This window comes from Panthera leo, chromosome B3 (assembly GCF_018350215.1).
Source record: "Panthera leo isolate Ple1 chromosome B3, P.leo_Ple1_pat1.1, whole genome shotgun sequence".
In the NCBI taxonomy this organism is placed as follows: domain Eukaryota; kingdom Metazoa; phylum Chordata; class Mammalia; order Carnivora; family Felidae; genus Panthera; species Panthera leo.
Genome location: NC_056684.1, coordinates 80712640 through 80727481, shown reverse-complemented (window position 1 = coordinate 80727481; position 14842 = coordinate 80712640). Strand labels below are relative to the sequence as shown.

The following is a 14842-nucleotide window of genomic DNA, read 5'->3' as shown; positions in this document are numbered from 1 at the left end:
ATTTGGGTTTGACAAACCTTATTTAGGAAGTAGTTCTGCCTAGAACTAATGATCTTTAACAGTAAACTCTGTATGCTTTTAAACATTTGCTGTTAGTAGAGCAAACAGAAATTTTCTCTTCTCTCTAACCTATTTTTATAAATAATTCTCTACTTATGTAGTGTTCTTTATGATAATTTTAATCTCTGGGCTCTTGCTTAAGCCCCTTATCTCCCATTCTCTCCTCAGTAAAAATAATGACTGACGAACAGATTCTGTACAACCAAGGTCCATAATCTCCTATCTAAAATCCTTGGAGCCAGATACATTTGGAATTCAGAATTTGGGGAATTTTTGAAAAGTAATACAGTACATATTCCATGTATCTCTCCAAAAAATTGAAGCAATACCATAGAATCTATAATCAAGCACATTGATATAGTTGTAGTAAAATGTTTGAATATTCACACTATGTTGAATGGAGACTATAAATCGTCTCAAATAAATTCAGTCAATTTTGCCACCAAATTAAGTATTTTTCAGTGCTTTTTAGATGTCGGAATTGTAGATAAAGGGGTAGAACATGTTATATCCTGTGTTGAATACTTTCACATTCTTGTTTTTTTGTTTTTTTGTTTTTTTGTTTTTGGTCTTCGAATCTGTAAACATTTCTCACTTGTATGTGCCCTGAGGTCATCTAGAAACTATTGTTATGGTAGCTTCCAATGTAGTAACACTGCAATTGTGCTTTCAAAATGTAAATGCAGGCTCATGTGTAACTTAACATGCTTTGTCTGTTACAAATCTATCTTTAGGAAATTCTTAGATATCAAAATCAAATTTATTCCATTACCAGCAGACCCTGAAAAACATTCATAAACTCAAGACCATAAAAAAAAACAGATTTCAGACTTAGCTCTTTTACCATGAAATGAAAATAAAGTATCTTCTTTGCATGTTACTTCTGGAATAATGTCTAAAACATATATAGGCCTCTCTTTTTTTTTTTTTTATCTTTATTTATTTTGAGAGAGAGTGAGCGAGCACGCACAAGAGTGGGGGAGGAGCAGGGAGAGGGAGAGAGAGAATTCTAAGCAGGCTCCACGCTGTTAGCACAGAGCCCGAAGTGGGCTCTAACTCACAAACTGAGATCATGACTTGAGCCGAAACCAAGAGCCAGATGCTTAACTGACTGAGCCACTGGGGCTCCCCTACTTTCGCATTTTACAGTCCTATGAACAGTCCATCTTCATTCTATTTATGTAAACTTTTTATGGTGATTTAGAAGTAACTTTGAAAGAATATTTTCAGTATTTCAGCTTATTGCCACTCAGAAATGGCCATCTGAAGCCATTTATTGAGGTAGATTATAGGGCTATAACTAGACTCAGTGAGAAAGAGTGTTGTGATCATTTAGTTGGAGCTTTCAGGGATGTCAAAGTGCAGAATGGTGGCATAGTTGTCAAGCATTTGCTATCCCTAGTTGCATCCCATTAAAGAGAATATTTTTAGATCTTTCTGTCCCAGTTTGTGTGTGTGGCTACATGTGTATACCTTGGTATCAGAGTGCATTTGAAGTACAGCATGCTTAAAAGTAAGGTTGGTCTCCTCAGCAAGATAAAAATATTTTAGCACCTTTTTAATGGGTATAAGAGCTTCCTAATTACAAATTAACCCATTAACAGGTCTACATAATTGCTGTAGAAAGACATAAAAGCCACAGACAACCTTTGAAGACTACCACCTGTTCAGAAGAGAGTGTCAGAAATGGGTCATATTCATCAGATGGACTGCTTGACTTGGTTCACACAGACCTGGGCACGCTGAGTAGGCTCTGGCTTGCTGCGCTTCAGGATTTTGCTCTCTTAACTTTGCCTTCAGAATTTGCTTCCCAACTTCCGGTTGAAGGTAAGGGGTTTGTAATAGATGTACATAATTCCTAGAGTGACAGTAACTTTTCAGAATTTATCCCTTAGCAAGTAATATTTATCTGAAACATTTTCTGTAGAATAATTTCCATTTATAGACTAAGCATGTGAGTGTTGCTTGAGGCTAGATACCCTGAAGTTGACCTTCTAGATAATAAGGCATGCACATCTTACCTCACAAGATACTGCCATATTGCTCTCCAAAGCAGTTATAACAATTTTTTTTAAGTTTATTTATTTATTTTGAGAGAGACAGAGACCATGCAAGTGAGGAAGGGGTGGGGGGCGGGGGGGTTGCGGTGTAGAATCCTAAGCAGGCTCCATGTTGCCAGCACAGATGCCATTGAGGGGCTTGAACTCAAAAAACCATGAGATAATGATCCTTGCCAAAACGAAGAGGCAGATGCATAACCAACTGAGCCACTCAGGGGCCCTAGCAGTTAAAACAATTCATATGCCCACCAACAGCATGTTTCTGTTTCACTACATCTTCTATCATTATGTGTTGTCATACTTGATCATTTCTGCCATTAGGTGGGTATGAAATAGTTTTTCATTGTTTTATTTTGTTTTTTCATTGATTGAAAACCTTTTTTTATAGTTTTATGGGCTAAGTTTCTTCTTCCATCAATCACCTAGTCATAGGCCTTGTCCATTTTCTACTTGGTATTTGTCATGATTTTACTGACTTGTTAATCTCTTATATAACTTTGGTATCATTCCTTTATGAATGCATGCTTCCCAAGTCTATAGCTTATTCTTTCTTTATTTTTCTAAAACTAATGTAATCAGTCATTTATGGTTTATGGTTTTGTGTAACACCTGATAGATTTTTTTTATTTAAGATCATAAAGACTAGAAGCATTACAGTTTTGCTTTTTACATTTTGGGCTTTAGTGCAGCTAGATTTATTTTGTGTGTATGGAATGGGGATAACATCTAATTTTTTAGTCAGTGATTAATACTGCATTTTATGGATTGGATATTTGGTAGCCACTTTTATTCTTCATGTTATTCCAAAATGTTGTGTGTGGGGGTTTGTTTGTGTTTTGGTTTTTTGTTTTGTTTTGTTTTTACTCTTTGATAAATTCTAAATCAGCCTGCCAACTCCTATTAGAATTTTACCTGGAATTATACACAAAGAGATAGGAGTGGTTTTTGTACTTTTCAGTAGCATCAAAATGTAAATAAACTGATTTATTGGCATAGTTGTCAGCCACTAGTGAATGACAGGCATGAATCAACATAAGTAAATCTCAAAAACATAAAGTTAGGTGAAAAAAAGCAAGTTCAAAAAGGTTACATATGGGGCACCTGGGTGGCTCTGTCTGACTTCAGCTCAGGTCATGATCTCACAGTTTGTGAGTTCAAGCCCTGAGTCGGGCTCTGTGCTGACAGCTCAGAGCCTGGAGCCTGTTTCAGATTTTATGTCTCCCTCTCTCTCTGCCCCTCCCCTGCTTGTGCTCTGTCTCTCTCTCTCTGTCTCTCTCTGTCTCTCTCTCTGTCTCAAAAATAAAAAAAAGGTTACATACAATATGGGGTCTTTTAAGTAAAGTTAAACACAAAATAATAGCACATATTATTTATGAATACAAACATCTATTGTGGGAGTGATTTCACACTGACTTGAAGAGAATGGTTATAGAAGAGGGATAAAAATTAGTGGTATAACTAAGTTCTAGGTTTTTTTTTTCTTTTTCTTTTTTATAAGTAATGATTTAAGAAAGGCAAAATGTTTATATTAATCTTGTAAGTAAGTAAATGGGCAGCAATGTTTGTTTCAAATACACACCACATATAAGTTCCTTAAAGAAACTTGGGATGATAGGAATGATTTGTTATCTTACAACAAAGAAGACAAAAGATGTAGTAGGAGCTAATCTCTTTTATTCCTCCTTAAACTGCTTCCGCTTTTTTGTAGGTGGTGCTTTCTACACAGCAGAGACTAGTGAAAATGCAAAATTGCATTATTACAATTCCTGGGCACTTATCCTGCATGCTACAGCATTGTGGCTTACCAGCACAGGCTTTGTGGTTGCTGACCCAGATGAAGGAGTATCTCATCTTTCAAGACCTGTAACACCTACTTCTATGTGTCAAGGTTCATCATCTGGGGCTACAGTAAAGTCACCTGAGGATGTCTGCACTGATAGATTCCATCTTATTTTAGGTCAGTAAAAGAACTAACAATCTTCTAACCCTACAAAGTTTTTCTTGAATTGTGCCTCACTGTCTATTAACTCTTGGTGGTGATTACCTCATCTTTGTTAGGTGTTAGTGATAACCTTGATATAAATGAGTGAACTTATATACATTTTACAAAATTGCAGATGTCATTAAGTCTAGAATCCCATTTACAGGCTGGCTTCAGCATCATGTTGAATGAATGATAGAAATTATAAGACAATCCTAGTTCTTTGTACATAATTTTTAAAAGATCCATGTAGATCTATACATTTTTGGGGGGCGCCGGGGTGGCTTAGTTAAGCATCCAACTTTGTAAGCTCCAGTCATGATGTCACAGTTCATGAGTTCAAGCCCCACATCAGGCTCTGTGCTGACAACTCAGAACCTGGAATCTGCTTCAGATTCTGTGTCTCCCTATCTCCCTGCCCCTACCCCACTCATGCTCGCTCACTCACTCTCTCTCTCTCTCTCTTTCTTTCTCAAAAATAAACATTTTTTTAATTATAAAATTTTTAAATTTCTCTGTATATATTAAAAATATCAATATACTGAGGCAGTCTACCTGTCCCCACTGTGGGCTCCTATCTGCATTCTTAAGGATTACAAGGTTCAAGTATACTCAAAGGTACAAAAGTGCAAGCAAATATTTAAGGTCAAAGATAAATGAGATTTTTTTAGATTATGAAGTTTAATCCATTCTTTGGCTTTCCTGGAACTTCACTTTTGTAAAGTTTATTTATTTATTTTGAGAGAAAGAGAGCCCCTATGTGAGGAGGTGGGGGGAGCAAAAAGAGAGAGAGAGGGAGGGAGAGAGAGAATCCCAGGCACATTCTGTACTCACAGCACAGAGCCCAACTCATGGCTTGAACCCACGAACTATGAGATCACGGCCTGAGCTGAAATCCAGAGTGGGACGCTTAACCAACTGAGTCATCCAGGCACCCTGAGGAACTTCATTTTTAAAGTGAAATAATCTTTCTAAGATACAGTGAGTCTCTAGAATAAATGAAAGAAATGTTTCGTATTTTACCTAGTTCTTAGAAAACAACACATTAGCTCATTACCTATAAAGAAATTATTGATTAAATAAAATATAAGGGTTACAAATATAAATGATTAAATAAACTTTATGGTTCAGAAAACTTCTATTATTATTCCTTCTCAGGCCAGACATGATCAGATTTCCTATATCCTTGGGTATATTAAACTTTATTTCCGTTTGCCTTGAGATAAGAGCTTTTTAAAAACAAACTTCAGAATGAAGAAGGGCAGTTACTATGAGCATAAGCTATGCAGTTTGACTACCTCAGTTCAAATTCTTCATGTACCACATTGTAACTGACCTTGAGCCAATTAAATAACTTAAGCTCTGTGTGTTCATCTCTCTATCAAAAAGAGTGTTAGTACCTGGGGTGCCCAGCTGGCAGTAGAGCATGAGACTCTTGATATCCTGGTTGTGAGTCCAAGGCCCATGTTAGGTGTGGAGATTACTTAAAAATCTTAACAAAGAAAAATAGTACCTACTTCGTCAGCTATGATGAGAATGAAATGAAATGGTAGATGTAAAGATCCAGTGATCCATGATAATCACTCACTTTTAGTAAGGTTAAGGTTATACAACTGCATGTTGGGGTGCCTGGCTGGCTCAGTTGGTAGAGCATGCAACTCTTGATCTTGGGGTCATGAATTCAGGACCCACATTGGTATGTGGACCTATTTAAAAAAAAAAAACAACAAACTACATGTTAAGTTCTCTAGTATAATTTTTTTATAATTTTGCATCTTTGAACTATTTCATAGCAACTATGCAGTAGTACACAAGCCTAATTGAGATTATTCTACATGTACCTGTGGATAAAAACAACTAACAAAGAAGACTTGCTTTATCACTTAATTGTTTAGTCTTTTTTTGTTTTGTTTTGTCTTGTTTTGTTTTTTTAAAGTCGGCTCATGCCAAGTGTGGAGCCCACCCGGGGGCTTGAACTCATGACCTTGAGAATAAGAGTCGGATGCTTAACTGACTGAGCTACATAGGCACCCCTTAATTGCTTACTCTTAAATTCATTGTGGTTTGTTTATATTACCTTTTTGCTAAGCTTATTTATATATCTTATCAAAATATAAAATGAGTTCCTTAACTTCATAAACTAAGGATCTCAAAGAAGCCTCCTTCTCTTTTTCGGTTTTCTACAGGAATCAGTGTGGAATTTCTGTGTTCCTTACGCTCGGATGCAACCATGGAAAGCATTACTGCTTGCTTACATGCATTACAGGCTCTTCTAGATGTTCCTTGGCCCAGATCTAAAATTGGCAGTGATCAGGTGATTTCTTGTTTTTTGTTAGGCTTCTGTAGATTTCAAGGAACAGGAATCAAACATGTTCAGGTTACCACAGCAAACAGAAAATGAACACAGAGAAGTAAAAAGAAAACTAAACTTCTGTCCAACTAGGTCTCAGAACTGGAATACTGTCAGTGACTGTACTGAGCCAGGAGCAGTCATGCCTCTGACGTCACTTTCTGTCCCTGCTTCTTCTGTGCTGATTTCTGCTGCCACCAGTTAACCACTCATTATAGCAGCTCTTCAGTTGAACTTAAGCGATCATGATGAGAAGAAGCTATGTTCTAATGGCCAGTATAGTAGCCACTAGCTCCGTGTGGCGTTCCCTCTTTGTATTTTTCTGCTTTGGTGCACCCTGTTCTTTATATACATCTGTATCTTCTATTCCCTTTCCCCAAGAGAGAATCTACTTGGTTCATGTAGTTACGTCTGTTACAGAATATTCCCATTGCCTGAGTTCTCCTTCCTGGTTGTTAAAGAGACTACTGGATAGCCTGTAGGTGGAGTCAGACACTAATATCTGACCCAGTTGTGAGCATGATAATAGGACCACTGTAAAAGTATGGCATTTCCTTTAACTTACTTCCCAAGAGCAACTATTATTTTTCTATGTAGACTGTAAGTTAACCTATTAACACTGTTGTTTATTAGGTTTATATTATTAATCAGCTTCCTACATGACTTGGATTGTACTTAAATAAATTCTGAACTTTTTGTTCTTGCTTATTCTGTATGTTAAAACAAGTATAATAATGACAGATTTATTCTGTTATTTTCAAAGATGAAAGAAAGCCAACAGAGTAAGCACTAGAAGAGAAAAGTGGAAAATGAGAGAATATTTGTCCAGTGTATTTTATTCTTTAGAAAGATGTCCATTGTATGCTTATTAACTTATCACTTTTAATGTCATCCTTCTCCATCATTCTTTGTTGCTATTACTAGAAAATCTCAGTATAGGTCTGGAAATCTAGATGGCAGTGCTTGAATTCTTTTAGTCACATTTCTCATCTTGTTTTGAAAGTTTCCCTTTCCATGTTCCCACTTTAGGACCTGTGTAAAAATGATCTTTTGTCATAGTGCCATGTCCTGCAAGATTGGACAAAAACCAATCTGGAGTTGGTTTAAAGTAGAACAAGTATTACTTAACTTTATTGTACCTACACCTTTATTCTTTGTGAACAATTTGTTATATTCTCTTTTTCAATTTTTTCATGGCATTTAACATTGGTATTTTTAAAAAAGTAAGTATGTGATTTCCACTACAGTTTCCCCTAAATGTTTTCTGTGATAGGACTTGGGCATCGAGTTGTTGAATGTACTACATCGAGTAATTTTGACCCGAGAATCACCTTCTATTCAGTTGGCTTCACTTGAAGTGGTAAGACAGATTATCTGTGCAGCTCAAGAACATGTCAAGGAGAAAAGACGAAGTGCAGAAGGTGAATGTTAACCCATAATGCCAGATTAACCATATTACTATAATCAAATCAGCATTATGTCTTAAAGTCTTCTTAAGTCTGTGTTGTTCTGGTAATATGTTGTGTGTAGTACAAGTAAAACCTCTCTAGGTATAACTTTATGTCCTTTCATTCACCTCTACATGTTAGCTTGGGTATTGTCAGTAGCCAAACCACTATTCCTGGGGAAAATGAGAATTTTAACAAAATACTGGAAGGGGAGAAAATATCCCTTATATTAAGTACTTACTTCAGCTGTGTTTACCAATGTACACAGAAGAACTACTGACAATTTTTTTTAATGTTTATTTCTTTGAAAGAGAGAGTGTGTGAGAGCATGAGCAGAGGAGGTAGAGAGAGAGAGAGAGAGAGAGAGAGAGAGAAAGAGAGAGAGAGAGAGAGAAAGAATCCCAAGCAGGCTCTGCACTGTTAGTGCAGCACCTGACATGGGGCTCTGTCTCAAGAACCGTGAGGTCATGACCTGAGCCAAAATCAAGTCATATGCTTAACCGACTAAGCCACCCTGGTGCCCGTGACAATTTTTTTTTTTTTAAGTTACTTATTTAAGTAATGTCTACACCCAGCATTGGGGCTCAAACTCACGACCCCAAGATCAAGAGTCACTTGTTCTTCCTCTTGAGCCAGCCAGGTGCCCCGTAACTACTGACAATTTTTTAATGACTGACTTTTTGCAAAGTAATTAAATTGTTTGTTTATAAGTCTAATTTGGTATTGATGAGTTTATCATTTAATATTACATTTGACTACATGAAACAGGAAACTCAATCTAAGAGTGGATTTAAAACACAAGGACTTATTCTGTCATTCAGAAGGAGCCCCAGAGTCAGGCAGTCCTGGGCTGGTCGGCACTGGAGCTGGACCTGGACCTGGACCTGTCAGGTTCACATTCTTAACAGCAAGGTGTTAACCAGACAATGTTTTAAGGCTGAGAGGGTTACACAGAATTTTTTTGATCCTCTGCAGTAAGAAGCCATAATAAAGACAACTCCTTTTACCTCTGTAACCTTCTCTTTCAGTCTTTAACACCCAAGACTTTAGCCATTTAAATGTTTTACCTACAGCAGAAATGAAATTGCCATCAACCCAAAGCAAAGCAAACACAGAGTGATTATTCAACACTTGTTTTTTCTGTGTTTTAGTTGATGATGGGGCTGCTGAAAAGGAAACCCTGCCAGAATTTGGAGAGGGAAAGGACACAGGAGGACTTGTGCCTGGGAAATCTTTGGTTTTTGCAACCCTGGAATTGTGTGTATGCATTCTAGTTAGACAGCTTCCAGAATTAAATCCTAAATTAACAGGTAGCCCAGGAGTAAAAGCTACCAAGCCACAGGTGCTGTCAGAAGATGGAAGCAGACTGGTGTCAGCGGCATTAGTTATCCTCTCGGAACTCCCTGCAGTGTGCTCTCCTGAAGGTATGCTGTGGGATGTGATTGCTTTTTTTGACCTGGAAGGAGAGAAATGGTATTAATAAATAAAGGAGATAATGGTCGCCAGTCCTTTTCTCATTAAACAAATGCCGACCCAAAGGTTTGGTTGGTAATGTTTTTAATCCTCTAAGATTAACAATGCATTCTCATAATTTGTTTTACTAAAAGGGTGAAGGTAAATATAGAGATAGCATGGACTTTAGACAGGTAATGCTCTTCTTTGGTTGACAATATTTTTAACCTGTGAGTGGCAATGATTAGCTCTTAGGCTTTTTTTTTTTGGTAAAAAATACATAACAGATTTTCCTGTCTCAATGACAGAAATTTGTCATCAGTTCAAAATCAAGTCCATACTTTTAATGTAGCATTTAAGGCTCCATAGGGCTCTGCTGAATCATTGTCTCTTCCTGATTCCTTCATGCTCATTGCTGTTGTGCTATTGTCCATGATCTGAAGAGGCCCATCCCTTCTCCCCTTTTTTATAATTTGCCTTCCTTTGAAGTTCATTTCCAGGCCTATGTCACCTGTAAATGCTTCCTTAAAAACTCCAGCTCGTAATGAGTTTTGCATTTTCATACATGTATATGTGTGTGTACAATGTTGCTTCTGTATGTAGATAGGTTTTATGTATCATATAGACATTATATATAATTGGTTATTACATATAAAGAAAAACTTATATACAAACAAATATGTTTTGCTTCCAATGAAATACTGTATCCTTCAGGAAATTTAGTACATAATACATACTTAGTACTTAATAGATTTCTTAATTGGTAAGCATTTTTTTTGCTTAAACATGTCTTGATCAATTTATGTGCTATCGTATTTTTAGTTTCAATTTGAATTAAAACCTATATTCCTTATTCTCACATACTACTTTGCCCCAAGAGTGGCAGCAAAAGTGACTAATAGAAGATATGGGATAAAAATACACCATAAGAGTTCTGTTGAGTAGCCTCTAGAAACATAAAATTTACCATTCTAATTTTAATCTCATTTTAAACATAACTAACTGTTTAACTCTTTAGTGACCATGAAATGTTAATAATTTGTACTGAGTTGATTGCTACAAATTCCTTAAAAAAAAGAGTTTAATATAAAATAAATTCAGGTGGATACTAGCGGTGGTTGCACAACATTGTGAATGTACTTCATGCCACTGAATTGTACACTTTAAAATGGTTAAAATTATAAATTTTATGTTATCTGTATTTTATCACACTAAAAAATAAAAATAAATTCACCATTTGTCAACCACCAAGTTAGACAGCAAAAGATGATGAAACTGTGACACAATTTAAATAACATTTTCAATTACAACCAAAATGTAATCCGGTCTTAAAAATCTTAACCCTACCTAAATTATCTTAACAGTTTTAATCCTTTATGAAAAATGTCTTAAAGGCTAGAAATCTTTGACAGTGCCTTACTCATTGATGATTTCTTTTTAGGAACTGTATATATAGACTGAAACACAGTGTTTTTAAAAATGTATCTTACAGGAAGCATCTCAATTCTCCCTACTATATTGTACCTTACAATTGGGGTCCTCAGAGAAACTGCTGTGAAGTTACCTGGGGGCCAGGTATCTTCAACTGTTGCAGCTTCCCTACAGGCTCTGAAAGGAATAGTGTCCTCTCCCATGGCCAGAGCAGAAAAGAGTCACACTGCTTGGACTGATCTTCTCCGTAGCGCTTTAACCACAGTACTTGACTGTTGGGATCCAGGTAATTAAGGCTATTTGGAAGTAGTTGTTCAGTTTGCTTTAAAAAGCAAGTGGAATGTGTTTTTTGGTTTTGTTTTTTTTGTTTTGTTTTTTTTTTTGTTTTTTTTTTTTTTGAGAATAAGCTGTTTAACTGATGGTGTTTGGCATTCTCACCTAGAGGAGACCACATATTCACTGTATAATGTGTTCAGAGAATAAGTATAAGCAAAAACATCTGTATTCTCATTTTAGTATCGTTACTCTTTAATGCTGTTAAATGACTGGCTTCTTGTATATTAAGTTAATAGTGAGAGACCTTCAAATGTAATAATTAATTTACAGATACAGTATGATCCATAACTAGCTGGCAAAGTGCGTAAGTACACATTGTAAATCTAAAATAAAACTAATCAGGTTTATATCCTCACTCCACCACTTACTGGCTAACTGACTAGCCAAGTTACTCAACTTCTCTGAGCTGTAGTTTTCTCATTAACAGAATAAGGGTATTGTGTTGCAGGAAATTGTTAGAGCAGTAACATAATACATGGAAAGCATCTTGCTTATTATCTGACATATATCAATAAATGATAGTATTATGTTCAGTATCTGTAAAATTTGGTTCACCCATGTTATTGTTGTGCAGTTTTCATTTTCAACATGACATCATGGTGATTGTAAAAAGTCCTTAGACATATTACAGATTGTCCCTGCCTTCCTTGTTCTGTTTACAAAATGTCACAATTCACCGTACTCTATTTTATATGGTATAAAAGTTTCAGTTGAGGTCAGCATTTATTGACCACCTACTTTGTGCCCAAAGTTGGGAGTCTCGTGGAGTCTAGTTCCTACAAATTGTCATATGATTAACATGTATGATTACTACCACAAAGTACTCCTTGAAGGCAACAGTAATATCTTAATTATCACTGCATTTCTAAGTACAGTAAAAAAGAGACTGATAAAAACTTAGAGTAATCAGCTCTATGTGAGTGAATCAGGCAGAGTGTAACAGGTAGGGTTCTCTGGAAGCTCAGGCTGAGATGGAGTTTGGGAAGCAAGAGGTTTATTAAGGAACAACATCTGTAGATAGGTGTGAAAGGAGTAGGGGAAGGCAACATTGGGCAAAGAAGTCTGACTCCAGTGCAAGCCCCCAACAAAGCTCAGCAGATTTGTTGGGAGCTCTACAGGTTGCCTGCCCATTTGAGTGTCTCACATAGGACAGAAATGGCCTGTACTTTATCCTCAGATGTGGGCTATCCCAGGAAGGATGTGATCTCAGTCAAGGCAACTCTAGCTTGAGGCCAACCCTGAAGGAGCTAGCTGACCATACTCCCCATGGCTGGGCAGCACCTTCCGCCATGAAGGGGATCTCAGTGGTACACCTGTATATCTACCAAGAGACTTCTCAGGCAATTTCTTACAGGATTAGAAAGCATTTTCCACATGGACATCATAGAAACGGGCTCCAGGCACAACATTTTTATCTGTAGTCCTAAATAGTATGGTACGTTTGGGGACAGCAGGTATAGAGTAAAGAAAGAATGTGGGGTTATGGGAAAAGAGGAGGGTGATGAATAGTGATTAGTAAAGAGATGAGGCTGAAGGGTACATGGGGCCAGTTTTATGGAGGGTTTGCATGGGTTGTAATTTGGGCTGATTTTAATATGCATGTAGAATCCCTAAAGGGTTTTAAGGAGGAGAGTAAAGTGTTAAGATTTGCATTTCTGAAGAATCACTGTGGCAGCTATAGAAAACAAAGCAAGATACTTGGAGGTAAGATAGCAGCAGTAAGGATAAAGAGAATAATGAAAAATGAAACGTTAAGCATGTATTAACAGAATTTACTGATAATTTGATTCAGGAATTGAAAGGGTGGGTTGACTGAGCATTAACAGAAATTCCAAAGTGAACACTTTCAGGGGAATGTAGCGAATTGAGTTTGAAATACCTATCGGATAATCCAGGGAAACAAAATATGTAGAGGTCTGGAGTTCGAGAAAGTTATTTGAGCTAGAGATGATTTAGACTATGTGTATTTCATTTGAGAGTTGTCAGTGCAACCTACGGAATGGATAAAATCACCCAAATTGAGTGTATGGAGCAAAATGGGAAGAGATTCAGGGGACAATGCAGTCACAGAAGCCAGAGAAAAGAGTTTTAATGGTGAGAGAGTGGTCAACAGTATAAATATGGTGTAAACGGGAGGTAAGAAAAGGGGAAGGATTGAGTATAGACTTCTCTTGACAAGAAGAGAAAGCTGAAGGACAAGGACAATACAAGATCAAGGAATTTTTTTTTTAAGATGAAACTCTAGCATGAATTTGTGCATATGTGGGAGAAAAGAAGGTAGAGATGGGATTGGAGTTAGAAATATTAGGGAAGGAAGCCATGTTCCTTTCTAAGCAGGAAGAAATAAAATTCATAGCACATTTAGAAGGATTAACCTTTACCAATTGAGGAAAGAAAACGAGGTATAGATAGGAAGTAATAGGTATAAGTTTTTATGTTGAGAGTTAACAATGAGCTTGCCTCTTCCATCACACACACACACACACACACACACACACACACAAATACGTTTTTTTGTTTTTTATCAGAGAATGCAGTTAGGACCGTGAGGATTTAGACTATCTACTGAGAGAAATTAAAGCAGGAACTGATGATCACAGGTTAACCATTTTCTGTGTAAGGAATTGCCCAAAAATTGTGGCTTAAAACATTTATTATCTGATAATTTATAGGTCAGGAATTTGAAGCAGCATAGGGGCGTGGTTCTCTCTCATGAGGTTACTGTTAAGATGTTGGCCAGGGCTGTAGCTAGAGGATCCATTTCCAAGATGATTCACTCATGGCTCTTGGAAAGAGTCTTCAGCCTCTTGCTGGCTATTAGCAGGAAGCCTTGCTTCTGTACCACAAAGGCCTCTCCATGGGGCTGATGCTAAGGGAATCTTGTGTTTATTCTAGGTAAAAGAGGGTGAGAATAAGGGAATTTGGGCAGGGGTGGGGGAATAAAGGAATTTAGAAGAAATGGGAAGAGGAACCCAGGAGAACTTTATCTCACTGAAAATAAAAAGACATTTTTACCAAACAGACTAGTTTACTACTGTTGAAACTACTGTTGTAGTTTCAAGTTGCCATGAATGACTGAAAGTACCAACTCTATGGGAAGCAGTATAGCATCATGATTAACAGTATGCTCTCTGGAATCAGACCTTCTGCCTTACTAATTGTGTGGCTTGGGCAAATGACTAATTTCTGTTCCTCAGGCTCTCATCCATAAAATGGGAGAAATAAGAATACCCACCTCATGGTGCTGTTGTGTGGATTAAACATTTAATATATATGAAGTACTTATAATGATGCTGTCATAATTTTAAGTGTTGACCCATGTACTTTTTTACCTTGATATTACTCAAATTATTTTTATAAAATAAATCCCAGTCATCCATAATATTTTGCTTTCATTGCTACTGTCTCTCAAGTGTTAGCTCAGATATTAATCTCCTCAAGGCTCTCTCTGACCACCCAATGTAGCAACTCCCGGGTTGCTTTCTTTTATCTTTTAATGAATTTTTTATATTCATAGACTTTGTGATGAACTGAAATTAAATTCTTCATTTACTTTCTGGTACACAGTATATCTACTCTGTGAATTGTATTCTCAGTGCCAGAAAGAGTCCTGGCACATAGTGAATGTTTCTTAACTACTGAATGAATGTTAGCAAAGCTATTATCTCTATCTCTGTATATCATTTCTTCATAAGTAGCAATCCATTCTTACACAATTTAGTGA

The 14842-nt window shown here is 36.8% G+C and overlaps 1 protein-coding gene across 4 annotated transcripts in view; it reads left to right on the top strand.

Annotated features, from left to right (window-relative positions):
* HEATR5A (HEAT repeat containing 5A) overlaps positions 1-14842 on the top strand; it is a 121684-nt gene that overhangs the window by 92835 nt on the left and 14007 nt on the right. For all 4 annotated transcript variants that reach the window (XM_042942914.1, XM_042942913.1, XM_042942912.1 and 1 more), the window contains 6 exons: positions 1665-1887; positions 3829-4077; positions 6288-6415; positions 7725-7872; positions 9051-9323; positions 10844-11068. In XM_042942914.1, coding sequence (XP_042798848.1) covers positions 1665-1887; positions 3829-4077; positions 6288-6415; positions 7725-7872; positions 9051-9323; positions 10844-11068 — 1246 coding nt within the window. The remainder of the gene's footprint in view (positions 1-1664; positions 1888-3828; positions 4078-6287; positions 6416-7724; positions 7873-9050; positions 9324-10843; positions 11069-14842) is intronic.